Here is a 12,724-nt window from a genome sequence, read left to right on the forward strand (position 1 = left end):
TTGGCTTTCTGCTCTAAAACATGAATACACTGAATGTATAATTCATAAAGTCTTAGAGGGGGGAGGGCACACTTCAATAACAACAACTTAGACAAATGTTTGATTTAGGTGTATATTTAAAGATGGCTGAACAGAACAAGAATGTAAAAATGTAAACTTTGAAGGCGAGGGAAGGATTCCAAACAAACGGTGCACTAAGCTAAGAAATGAGGAGACTCAGCAGAGGAAGGAAGGAGCCGTTCTGCCTCTCCCAAGTGACACAAAGTGTAAGAAAACTGAAAACATAAAGAGGGCAACAAACTGTACATCACATTAAGGCTTAGTCTGAACTCTCTCCTCTCTCGACAAATGAGAAATCAAAAGGAAGTGACACAGTTTTAGGCGTTGTGTGGCTGAATAACAATGTGGCGTCGTGTCGAAAGGTCTGAAGCCTGACACGGAGAGATCAAAGCAAGAAGAACAAAGTGATTCAGACATTTTTTTTTAAAGTGGAAAAGAAAAGAAGAAACAGGTGATACCAAAGTCACTGTCTGTGAGACGTGACAAAGAAAGTCCATCTGAATGATGTGTTAGTCTTTTCATGTGTCACTTACTGGATAAAAAAAAAAAAAAAAAGTTACTGAAGCATGCACATACAGAAACTCCTCTAGTGTTCAGACATCTCAAGAAGCAGACACACAAAGAACAGTGCAGTGCCCATTGAATAACAAGTCAAAGGTAACCGCTCAGAAGAGCTGCGGCCCAACTCCTTACTGAATACTGCAGCCGGAACAACGAGGCGATTAATCGATAAGTGAATTGACAAAAACAAATCAACCATTTAAAAAGTAATTTTTTTTCTTTTTCAATTTTCCAAATTTTATGGAATCAACTGATTAATCAAGAACAAAAATGAAAACGTTCACAGGACGGACTAATGTTGTAAAGAATGAGTTTTTCATGGAGTACATTCAGTCTCCATAAACACTCAAAGATCGATCTACCATTGAAGGCTCATTTGAGCCGTAATGGTTAAATCGATTGATGGAAAATTAAAGGGCCATTCCACCGATTTCACACATGGAGCAATTTATGATGTGTTTTATCATGGCGGTGTCTTACACACACTTTGAAAGATGTCAGCGTTTGCCAGAATTGGGTGCTGTAAGACATTATTTATGTGCATCATGGGATATGTAGGGTCCAGTATTTGTGTGACCAAAAGTTAAACATGATCTCCAGCCTCACTTTTAGAAAAAAAAATCTGTTTCATGAACAAAATCTCTAACTTGCAACTACACTGTTTATCACACCAGTACACTTCTTCAGTGTGAACATGCTGCTTCTCTCTGTTTTATGTCGATGTGAATTGAATATTTTGGGGGCTTTTGGTCAGACAGAGGAAAATATCTGAAGAGGTGACTCTGGGCTCTGGGGAACTGCCTGACATTTTAACTTTAATTAATGACATTTTACAGGCAAAACAACTACAATGAGAAAATTATCGGCAGATAAAATGATCCCCAGTGTTTACTAATGAAATCTGTGGTGTGGCTGTTAACTCCAGAGGTGAAAGTTAAGTTAATTAATCGATTAGTTGATAGGATTTTGAACATTTGCTTGTTTCAGCCACTCCAACATTTCTCTTTTTTTAAATACTGTGAAGTGAATGTTTTGGGTGTTTTTACTTCTGGTCAGACAAAAAAATGATAGATCACTGAGCTCTGAGAAACTGATTTTATCGACCAAACAAATAATTAATAACACAGTTGCAGCCTAATGCTTACGGACATATGTGAAAACAACGGTTACAGTGTGAATCAGCGAGACGCAGACTTGTATGCAGTATGGGATTAGGACACAGCTCTGTCGCAGCCTTATAATAGTCGTTAGTCCAGTCTGTCAGACAACGGTGGAAGTTCTTCTCTTTCCTGACCTCTGTTGTTTTTCTAGTTTCAGTGCCTGTGTATGAACCACCCCCCTTCACAGTTCAGTCGGTTTCCGGACACCCTGAAAATGTCCAATGCCTCAGTCTGGTCGAAGCACCCAACCCACTGCGTAAAACAGAAACAAAAAAAAACAAAAAACAAAACGCTGACAAAGTAGAGACGGTCACAAATGAATGAGGCGATGATGACCAGCGATGAGGCACTAGGCTTTGCACACTGAACTAGAGAGCTCCCTCTGCAGGGAGGGAGGCCTAATTTATTATCACTACTTTTTACACACAGTTGCTTGCTTCCGTCTTTAAAACCCTAGCAGCATAAATGTACAATCTATGCAATTTATGAAAAAGAGGGGGCCGTGGGGGGGAAGAACATTGTAAAAATTCACATTCATTCTTTCAACAAAATCCTGTCTGTACAAGAATTATTGCATTCACTGTTCTATTTGCTGTCATACAAAAACCCCAAAAACAATCACATAAAGAAACGAAGAGAGAACCGAAAACTGCATATTTAAAAATCACCACAATAATCCAATATATTATCATCCTTTTAGACATTTTCTTTACATAACATATTTACATATTATGCCAATTTTTTTCTCTAAAGAATTTGTTGAAAAAGAAGGTCGGGGAGCCAGGCAGACGTAGAGGAGATGACGATGGTAAAAAGGTTAATATTACAGGTGGGCTGTGCCTAGACGGTGGCGTTCCTCCATACCGCATACTGTCCTCTGTACACGTGTCAGGAACAAGTCCTCAGCTTTCACTCCTACGCTTCCTCACTCTCAGTAATGAGTTCACATGTGCCATGGAGCAAGGTTGATGGGTCTTTGGTGCAAATGTTCCTAGTCTTCTCTCATTTCCCCTCCGCCTCCTCTCCCCAGATCATCCCCGTACTGATAAGCAGTTAATTAACGTACCACAAAAATTAAATCAACGCCGAACCAAGTCGAGCAGCTCTATGCCTCGTCACACATTCAAGTAAAAAAACAAACAAACATACAAAAAAAACAGAAGAAGAACGGAAACAGGAGAAAATAAGCGAGACAAAGATCCTCAGGATAAGACGGACAGTTCTGGAGCTTGCCAGATATGACACTTCAACTTCCTCAACACACGGGGGCGCTCTAATGAGAAGCGCTTGAGACCAAGTGACAGGCAGACGGCCCCGGTGTTCTTCTTCATTGGTTGTTCGAGGTTTCTTCGCATTTGTTTGTTTTCCTAGAAGAGTTCATCGTCATCGTCGTCATCATTATTTTTTTTGGAGCTTCTTGCCTTTCCTCAGGGCGAGCTTGTTCTTGATGTGTCCTCGCTTCCTCTTGGCGGTCTGGACAGAAAATAAAGAAATCACATGACAAACCATCCGAGTAAAAGAACTCATCTTGAACTGATGGGATCTAATTGGATTTAAATGACTTACATATCACTTCTGGCTAATCAAACCTAATCTGTTCGTGACATCTAATGACTGAAAACTGAATATGATAAATTTAGTTTGACAGAAATTGTTTTAGAGAGCTTCAATATACTTCACACACTTTATATATATTATCATGTAAATTATCTATTTCATTATTAAATGAAAGTTTTTTTGTCTTTTTACAGTAATCAAAGTATTTACAGTAAACTAATATTGTATCAAAGTTTGAAAAACTGGAATCGTGACAACCTCAAGAAATACATATAAATACAGAAATCCACTGTAACAAGTGTGCAAGGTGCACAGTTAGAATATACAGAGAGAGCAAGCAAATGAGCAGCAGGAGAAATACTTCTTTCTTATAAGCTGTTAGTTTACAGTTGATGTGTGTAACAGTGTTTCTGGCAGCAGTTAGCAGCAGTTCAAACGGTTCAGTGAAGGTGGAGTAACTTTCTGCTTAACAAGCTGTGAAGCTGCTGGCAGCTGCTAGTTGAGAAGGGTTTCTCACCAATAACCAATGATGAACGAGTCAATGAAAAAAAAGTTTCTCCTTGTTTTTTGGTATTTTTTCTTCAACTATAAAACATCAATAAATCTCTGTAAGACTGAATAATGAACAACCCATTTCAAACTTTACTGGTACCTTTTTGGACGTGTACTTCTGCTTGGGCACTACACTGCGAAGCTTGTGGTCCAGCGGCTCTCTGTTGTCCAGGTTCTTGACTTTGTAGATCCTGACCAGCCAGTGCTCCGAGGTGAACGCCTCCTCCAGGTGCTTGAACTTGATGTCCTTGTTGCCGATCTCGGCGTTGCGCGTTCGGTCGAAGCCAGGAGGTGTCCGGAAGTCCAGCTGAAAGACGGATAAGGTTATCGTTAGACTAATTAGCCAGCAGATAACTGCAGTAGGAATAGTCTGAAATAAACAGTTAGATGAGAAGACTGACACCACACTAATGTAGGTAAATATGAAGCTACTGACAGCAGCTAGTTAGCTTAGCATAAAGACTGGAAACAAGGAGGTCTAAAGGCAAAACAATCTGAAACAGTTTGAAACATAACACCCAGTAAAGCCTCATTTTTACACTTTCAATGTAAATACGTATTTTAAAAATTAGGTATAACGTGTTAGTTCATTAGCCCTGTTCCCAGTTTTTATGCTAAGCTAAGCTAACCGGCTGCTCGCTGTAGCTTCATATTTACATACATTAAATATGGTGTCAAACTTCTCGTCTCAGTAAGAAAGCAAAGTGTATTTTCAAAACGCCAAAATGTTCCTTCAGAGAGAAGGCAAGTGGGAAACTTTTCCGACAATGAACTTCACAAGGACAAATAAACAGACTGTGTGCTGCACTTTTACTAACTCAAACATTAGTGCTGAATTAGATCAAACAGAACAAACACAATTATAAAAGCAAAACAAAGAGTTTGATCGCACTTTGATTACACAGCAGTGGCTGCCCTTTGGAGACGATTACACTCTGTATGAGACACTTGCAACCTCTTACTGGGCTCTAAAAGCCTTTGAAAGCTGCTTTCACAGAGTCCTCCTCACATTTGATTTGCCCTTGTCACCTGGATTCTCTCAAAGCTTCTCTATCTACGTTGCCTCTTGTATTTTTCTCTTGTTTCTTTCTCTTCAGTCTCCACTCTCACTCTCCTTTCAAGTTTCGCATCTACTGTACCTCAGTCTCTCATTCATGCCTGCGGCAGCTTTAGAGGCCACAGAGTGTGCAATATTAAATTATTATTTGACACAAATGTTTAGTCCGTCGATTAGCACGGCTCATCTTATATAAATGTTAAGAAAAAGAAATAAATTAGCAGGATTTTGAGGAGATATGAAGTCCATGATTTGGTTCTACTATTACTTTATGTTCACATGGATTATGCATCTTCAGTATATTCCTTTAATCTCCACTCACTGCTACCTGTATGCTTCAGCCCACTCTACTTATTGTCTATCTCCTGATGTCCTCTAAGCCTCCGTTTCACCTTGTCACATCCTGTTTCCGTAAACCTAATCTACCTCCTCCTTACTCTAACTCTTTCTGTCTTCTTCCTTCGCTGGCTTGGTCCCTCCTGTCCTCCATCTGCGCCTCATTTTCTCCGTCTCTTTACCTTGAAAACAGCTCTGTGAGCTACACACAGCTTTGGCTCTCTGTCTACGCATGGCGGCTGCATTGATTCTCCCATCTCAGCTGAGATGTTGGCCGGGTTGGATACAGCGGGATGGAAGCACCTGGCAAGAGGGATCCCTCTCATCTCTCCTCTGCTACATGCCAGAAGTAGCCGTGGCACATTTCAAAGCTTCCGCCAATCCTTCACATTCCTCCTCCATCCTTTCTTTCTTTCTCCCCCCACAACATCCACCACTCCGAACCTCCCCAAGGCATCTCCTTAAATCCTCTTCCGCCTGCCTGTCAGCCAGCTCTGCTTTTAAGATACAGGAGCAAGAAGTTTTACACCTTTGGTGGCAGCTGCTTGTTATTCTCCCGTAAAGCTGCATGCTGCATAATATACGGTAGCTGTACTTTTTATACTTTGGTGATAGCAGCTGCTTGTTACTTTCTGATATTGGCAGAGAGCTGGAACTCATTATTTGTACCTACGCAAGAGATCATAACCCCCACAAAAATCACTTTAAATTCTGAGCGAAGAGTTTTCTGTCAAGCCCTGACCTCACATCTGGAGATGAAAAGAAATGTATCAAAGCAGAATTGTAGAGCTTTCAGCCAGAAAGCAACATCAAGACTTTCTTCAGAAATGTTCTCCTCACCTGCATTTCACCAAATCGATAATAGGACATCTTGTACATGAGGCAGTTGAGCAGAGTTGGTGAACCGGCCTTGTCCACTCTGAACTCTCCCTGGGGGGTAAAATAGTCGCTCTCCTGAAAAAGGCAACGAGGAAAGTCAGCAGAGGTCCAGAAAATTAGTACATGGTGAAGTCATTGTTCTACAGAACAGGTGGATAAAACCTATCCACCCCTGAGAGTTTTGTCTAGAGGATGACAGGACCTGATGATGCAGACTGATCAATACTGGATTTGGGAACAATCAAATAAAACAACATAATTATGTCTGCTAATACTCTAATAGTTTGATCATTGACGTAAATATGATGTTTAAAATCAGAAAGGCCAAAGACCAAGCTGGTAGATACAGGCGCCTCGATATCGCCGTCTTGTGCACCCTCCAGCAGATTTCCACTTCAGCAGATGAAATGCCTTAGTCACTGTGCCAACAACACGGCCGCTGGGGGAAAACTGCAATTTTCTGTGTTTATGTGACACGGAGAAGTTGGCGCACGTCAGAGACTGTACAGTTGCTGAGAAACACGCATCCATGACGCACAGGAGGCGAGGAGTGCAGATTCATCTCCCCGGGAAGGAAACGCAGCGTCAGGTGGGCAAATGCATTCACATGTGATGTGTAATTGATCCCGTGTGTGTTGTGTAATGTGTAATTAAGGGGTAGGAAATGGCCCATAAAAGGATGCATAAAAGATGATGTTGCCTACTTGATAAGAAATGGCTGCTTTGCACTGCTGGAGGACATCGCTAATGGCAGAGTTCAGGGACCACGCTGATTTATTGCCTTTAGATGATGACTGGCTTATGAGCTGATTTAGATTGCCAAGAGTTGGAACTCTGTGCCGAGCTGAGCTCGGCTTTGGAAAGGCAGACGGTGAGGAATCATGTCCCTTTGCAAGTCCTCACCACACTCAGGTTCTTTGCATCGGGGGGCTTTCCAGACACAGCTGGCTGACTGGTCTGATATCTCCCAATGATCCCTGAGCTGCACTTATGCCAGCTGTACAGGGCGGTCTCACTGTATGACGCCCAGGTACATAAAAATTTCCTTACACAGTGGGTGAGCAGACCAACATTAAAGTTTAATTTACAGTGATGAGCTGATTTCCAACTGTAATCGGAGCGATCAGATCAGTGCTATAAAGAGCACCAGAGAATGAATATGCTTATGTCAACAGAAAGCATTTTCACTCCATCACTGTGAGAGTGCACAAAAATGCCGTGGCACGGTGGCCTGACTCTAACCGTGAGTCATTCATCCTGCAGAGTTGTAGTGTTGGGAAACACACTTGAAGCTGGGGCTGTGCTGTTATTGTTAGAGACAGCACTTCGATCTCACACTCAGTGGAGTTTTTCCTCTTGCTCTGCAGCAGGACTGGCCATTTTGACAGCAGATGACAGCGGCCCCCCTGCTGTCTATTTATAGTCATTTGCACAGTAATTTATGGGAGGAGGCAAAGCAGGGTAAGTGGCTCGTTCACATGCCGTCAGTTTCACATCGATTTGCATGTGTAAGAGAAAAGTTGTGTAGGAGCATTAGTATGCCAGGTTTCATACAAACATATATACACATTCTGTGCATACGTCTTTCAGTATGAAGTAAGTTCTGCTGGCTTTTGTACACAAGGTCCCTGGAGAACACAGATTTCTTGGCCATGTATGTGTCGGGTTTCTAAGACTTGATACTTGTAAAGTCGTGATGTGAGAGCAGAGATACTGCCTAAGACTGAAAACATTGCAAGTCCCCTCTGGAAGCAGTGTAATGCTTCAAAGATAAAGTCAAGGAGAAATCTGACTATTGACTTGCTGCATGCACATGCAGGTTTTAACTCAGAATATTCTGATTTGTGAGTCTACACCTACTGAATGTTTTTGTTGCTGTTATTCAGAGATACGTGTGGTGCAACAAACAAAAAAAAAAACAGGGACATCATGAACTTGAAAATGTGAATTTGATATACTCTGAGCTACAGTTCAGGATTTTCTTCAAAGTCACGGATATCGTGTCATGAATGCCTCACAGCGGGCTAAACAGAGTCTGTCCTTGAGCATCATTGTAAGAGTGAAGAGGAAACATTGATTTCACCGTTATGTGCTAACGTGATCTCCTGACGGATGCTGCTGTCCTACAGCAGGTGCTGCTGTCTCACACTCACCCTGATGTCCTTGGGGTGCTCTCCCTCCGCTATCCTCACCATCCACAGGAACTTGTTTATGTCGTCACCCGAGTAGCCGATTACGCCTCCGAAGATGATCAGCACGTAGTCCACGTCCAGCGACCTCATGATTTTGTAGGCTGCGCTCTCGTTGGACGACATGGCTTTCCCCACCTAGAAACGGTGATAAAGAATGACACGTGCTACTATAATTAGGGTGTTCAGTTTCACAAGACACGATGCTTCAATTACAGTGATGGCAAAAAAACAGGAATTATTAAACAGAGATATCTACAGTCCCTGTAATTACATTTCCTGTGGACAGATGCTGAAGAGACAACAGTCGGTGTGCAGGAAGCAAGAGAGATGAAAGCTAGAAGGCTTTAACAGAAAACACTCTACATTCTGCAGCAGAGTGAAAAAAAATAAATCAAACCCACAGAACCTGACAGCAATTAACTGAAATCCCCCTACAGTGGAAATTCAATGGGAGAAGTTTAAACAAACAAGATTATCTAGCTTGTTGGAGGGAGAGGGTTTTATACAATGTGGCAATTACATAAAAACCTCACTCAAGAGTCTGCTAATCAGCCAGAGTCTACAAAGTAGAAATCATTTGTTTCGCTCGATGTGCATGAATCCAGAGAGCACAACAACACAGACGCAAAGGCGAGAATCAGACAGCGGGGCCTCACCAGTGCTATATGACTGTTGTTCCACGTGTTATTATCCACCAGCGTGGTCCTGTTGGCCATGCCGGCTATTTGGTAGCCGTAGTCCCACCATGACATGACGCGCGCATGCTCATCCGTGTTCTGCCTCAGCCAATAGTAGGCCTCCCTGAAGTCGTCCAGGATGTTACGCGTTCTAGCAAGGAAAAGGAAGGTTGACAGGCATACAGCTATTAATATTTCAGTTTAGACTTTGAATCAGAAGGGAGCAACAATAGCTGAAAATAGAGCATCTATGCATAATAAACTTAGGGTTAAAAAAACAAACAAAAAAACAACATGTAACACTTTCAACGATTGTGCCCTAAATTTATCTTGAGGAGTGGGAGCACACATCAAATCCAGCCTACCAATTAACCGAAGGTATGGTAATCATTTTATGTCTGTGTGCGCATTTACGCACCAGTGTGGGGGTGCGTATGTATGAGAAAGAGAAAGAGCAGAGTGACAGCTCCCTGTAGCACGGCTAAATCATTGTCTGAGAAGTGCTGTGGTATCATAAATATATGTATGAGAACTTGCGTCTACCATTTAGTCTTGGCCTTCAATGTTTCCTCCCTAATGCATAAAGAGAATAATTATGGCTGTAAAGAATCTCACAGAGAATAATATATCAGCTTTTTGTAAATTCAGTTGGTCCACAGATGTTTTCTGTAACCTAGAAACAAGTCAGGCAATCATACCAACGCTTATAGGTGCACATATCAATATTTCCACAAACCTCTTATGAAATATACATATGTTCTTTCCCGCGCTGCTGTGTGTTCGTGCATATTCAAAGTGTGTGCTCATTAGCATGCAAGGTGGAGCAATCCGTCCTTCTGCATTATGAACTACTACTACTACAGTCGTTACTCGGCTCCTTGCGGTTATTTAACATCCATTAACGCGTTACAACTTAAGTGTGCGTGCATGTTTAATTCATACCCGTCGTGGTTGTACGAGGCGAGCACCACGCTGGGACTGGAGTAGGCGTTGCTGGTGACCCAGGTGCAGTGGACAGCAAACATCATCAGCAGCATCAACATGAGCATGGTGACGATGGACTTGATGTTTGGACCCAAACCCTCCTCGGCCTTCTCCTGCTCCGACACGTGCTTTCGCACCTTGCCGGCCTGCAGGGGGAGACAAACACTATTGTGACGGAGCGTAGAGTCTGCAGCTGTTCCGAGGGGAGATTATTATTTATTAAGTGTAATAAATTATTGAATGGACTAATTGTGGAAATGTATCTGAGAGCATCCTCTGCGTGACAAGTTAATATTATTTTATACGTGGGTGGCAGAGAACTGTTACGGCTGTGAAAACTCTGGTGAGGAGGAACAGTGTGGGGTTTCTTATTTGCCAGCACCTCTAATTACTCACGCCAACACCTGAACTGTGGCTAAAGATGAGCAGAGATGGCGGGAGATGTGAGGACATCATTTGAAATCTGCCAGAGAGTGAGATGTTAAGAATCACTGATGCCAATTACAAACTGAGGGACTGTACTTTGTATTGTTGTGATGTCATATTCATGCATTTGGTCTCAGATCTCTCTTGTAAAGAAGACCTCGATCTTAATGAGTCTTCCTGAATAATTAAAGGTTAATATCACTCATAAAAATGACAAAATCAGTCAGCAAACAAAGCCTAAACATGATGTGTTGTTCCTCCTACACCACAAATTCATGCTGACCCTTCATTCCCTTCCATTACTGACACTTTACTATATTTTTTTACATGTTTTTGCCAACTACCATCAGCAGAAATGTGCATTACAGTTTGTATCACACCGTGTGCAGTTTTCATGTTTAATAACATACATAGGCAGCAGCGTGCATTAACAGAAAAGCCTTCAAGCGTAGCTAAAAATGTCCATCACTGCATTTTTTTTTCTTCCCAGCAGTGCAGTGATGCAGGAACGTGCAACGGGCACTATCACCGTGAGCAGACTTTCAGCATCGAAGTCTTCGTGTTGGCTTAAAAAAAAACTGGCTTACACGTTTCAGAGCGTTTGTCAATTTTACAAAATGGTGACAGGAGCTAAAATGTCATTTCTGGATGGATGGTTGTGGGTAGCGCATGAAATGATGTGATTACAAGGTGGACTGAAATAGACAAAGACACAGTTTGGCTGAGCGGTGACAGCAGCCAGATCAACATTCAACAAAGTGGCACAGCTGAAATTAATGGAACTGCCTCAAACGGTAGCTCGCAGAAAAAAAGGTGAGTAAACATGCAAGTGATGAATATAAACTCCTGCACAAGGTGTGAAATGACACAAACTTTCCAACTAGACTTCAGGAATCATATGATCATGAAAAACATCTTTTTTTCTCCCGTCTTGACCTTGTCATAAAGATTCCCAGAATTCCTCTTGTCGTCCTCGTCGCTGCTGTCTTCAGCAGGGGGCTTCTCCCTCTTCGTGTCGTCTCCCATGTAATGCTCAAAGACACTGGAGAAAGCCACCGCAGACAGCATGCACACCACCGGAGTTAGTGTCAGCATCAGACGCACCATCACGCCGGCAAAGTAGACGGCGCTGATGGCGTACAGGGCCACTGGAAGGAAACAGAAAAAGAAGGTGGTGGTGGGTGGGAGGGAGATGGAAAACAAAGAACAGACAAAGGTCAGGCAAGGAGAAAGACGGTGTGAATATAAAGGAGAGAGGAAAATGGGGCAGAGAGTGAGAGAAGACGTGAAAAAGAGAAATTGAGTTGTTAGACTAACACAGCATAATCAGTCTCTATACAACTCAAACCCTAAATGGAGAGAGCGCTGGACGCTTTTCTGTCCTTGAAAAGTGCCGACCTGGCTCAACAGGTGCATGGCTAATCGATAGCTGTAATAGGCTGATTAACTGAGAGCAAAAAGCAGGCTGCTGAAGGACTGTTTCCAGCGCTCAAAGGTTCTCTGCCCTTGATCTGGGCTGTCTTTGCCTGTAAACTTAAAAGTTTGGAGTTGTTTTGTTTTTAAAGAAGTTCAGCCCCCCTCTGTGATTTTCTTCCAAGAAGGTGGGATGCTAAGAGCGCATCACAGTACTGCAGACACAGAGATGCTGAACTGATGAGTGCATCCTGAACCAGGAGGCATTCGCTCACATCCAAGGATAAGACTTCTGATTCACTCCGCTCATGATCCATCTCCTGTCACTGACTCATGATGGAATATTTCCAATTGAATGCATGTTAATCAGAGCTCACTGTTAATAAAGCGGATAAATGACTGCACCGCACCGCTTCAACTGACAAATAAGCACAGACAAAATGGAGTAGTGAAGTGGAATTCACATCCATTTTCTCTATAGAGCACATCTGACTGACAGCTGGAGCTCTTCCCAGGTTTGGTTGGACAGGAAACTGTCCAGGTTGAATCAGAACAAGAAATGATCAGCTGTGTTAGCAAACAAAAGCCTGTGTACATAAAACTCAGTCAGGAATGTAAACTACACCTCCCATGGTGCATATGGTAAGAAATATTCTACATACATTTCACTAAAAACCACAAATTTGAACCTCCTGGTGGTTCTAAATAAGAAGTCGGTGGATCACAGAAGTCAGTCAGATTCACTGAGGACCATTAATGTTAAAACTTTCATGGCAATCCATCCAGTAGTTGAGATATTTCAGTGGCTAAAAACATCATTTCTGTTTAAAGTTGAAATAATTCAAATCCAAAACAAACATCTGAAAGACT

General features: G+C 42.3%; 1 protein-coding gene across 1 annotated transcript in view; it reads right to left on the bottom strand.

The window, feature by feature from the left end:
* Positions 1 to 103: 103 nt before the first annotated feature.
* LOC104922533 (dolichyl-diphosphooligosaccharide--protein glycosyltransferase subunit STT3B) overlaps positions 104 to 12,724 on the bottom strand; it is a 75,540-nt gene continuing 62,919 nt past the window's right edge. Inside the window, exons 10-16 of the mRNA XM_019264225.2 lie at positions 11,378 to 11,589; positions 9,974 to 10,161; positions 9,011 to 9,182; positions 8,316 to 8,489; positions 6,124 to 6,237; positions 3,991 to 4,197; positions 104 to 3,254 (exon numbers count right to left, since the gene is read on the bottom strand). Of these exons, the coding sequence (XP_019119770.1) occupies positions 3,180 to 3,254; positions 3,991 to 4,197; positions 6,124 to 6,237; positions 8,316 to 8,489; positions 9,011 to 9,182; positions 9,974 to 10,161; positions 11,378 to 11,589 (1,142 nt within the window). The 3' untranslated portion in view covers positions 104 to 3,179. The remainder of the gene's footprint in view (positions 3,255 to 3,990; positions 4,198 to 6,123; positions 6,238 to 8,315; positions 8,490 to 9,010; positions 9,183 to 9,973; positions 10,162 to 11,377; positions 11,590 to 12,724) is intronic.

Source organism: Larimichthys crocea, chromosome XIII (assembly GCF_000972845.2).
Source record: "Larimichthys crocea isolate SSNF chromosome XIII, L_crocea_2.0, whole genome shotgun sequence".
NCBI classification, from domain to species: Eukaryota; Metazoa; Chordata; class Actinopteri; family Sciaenidae; genus Larimichthys; species Larimichthys crocea.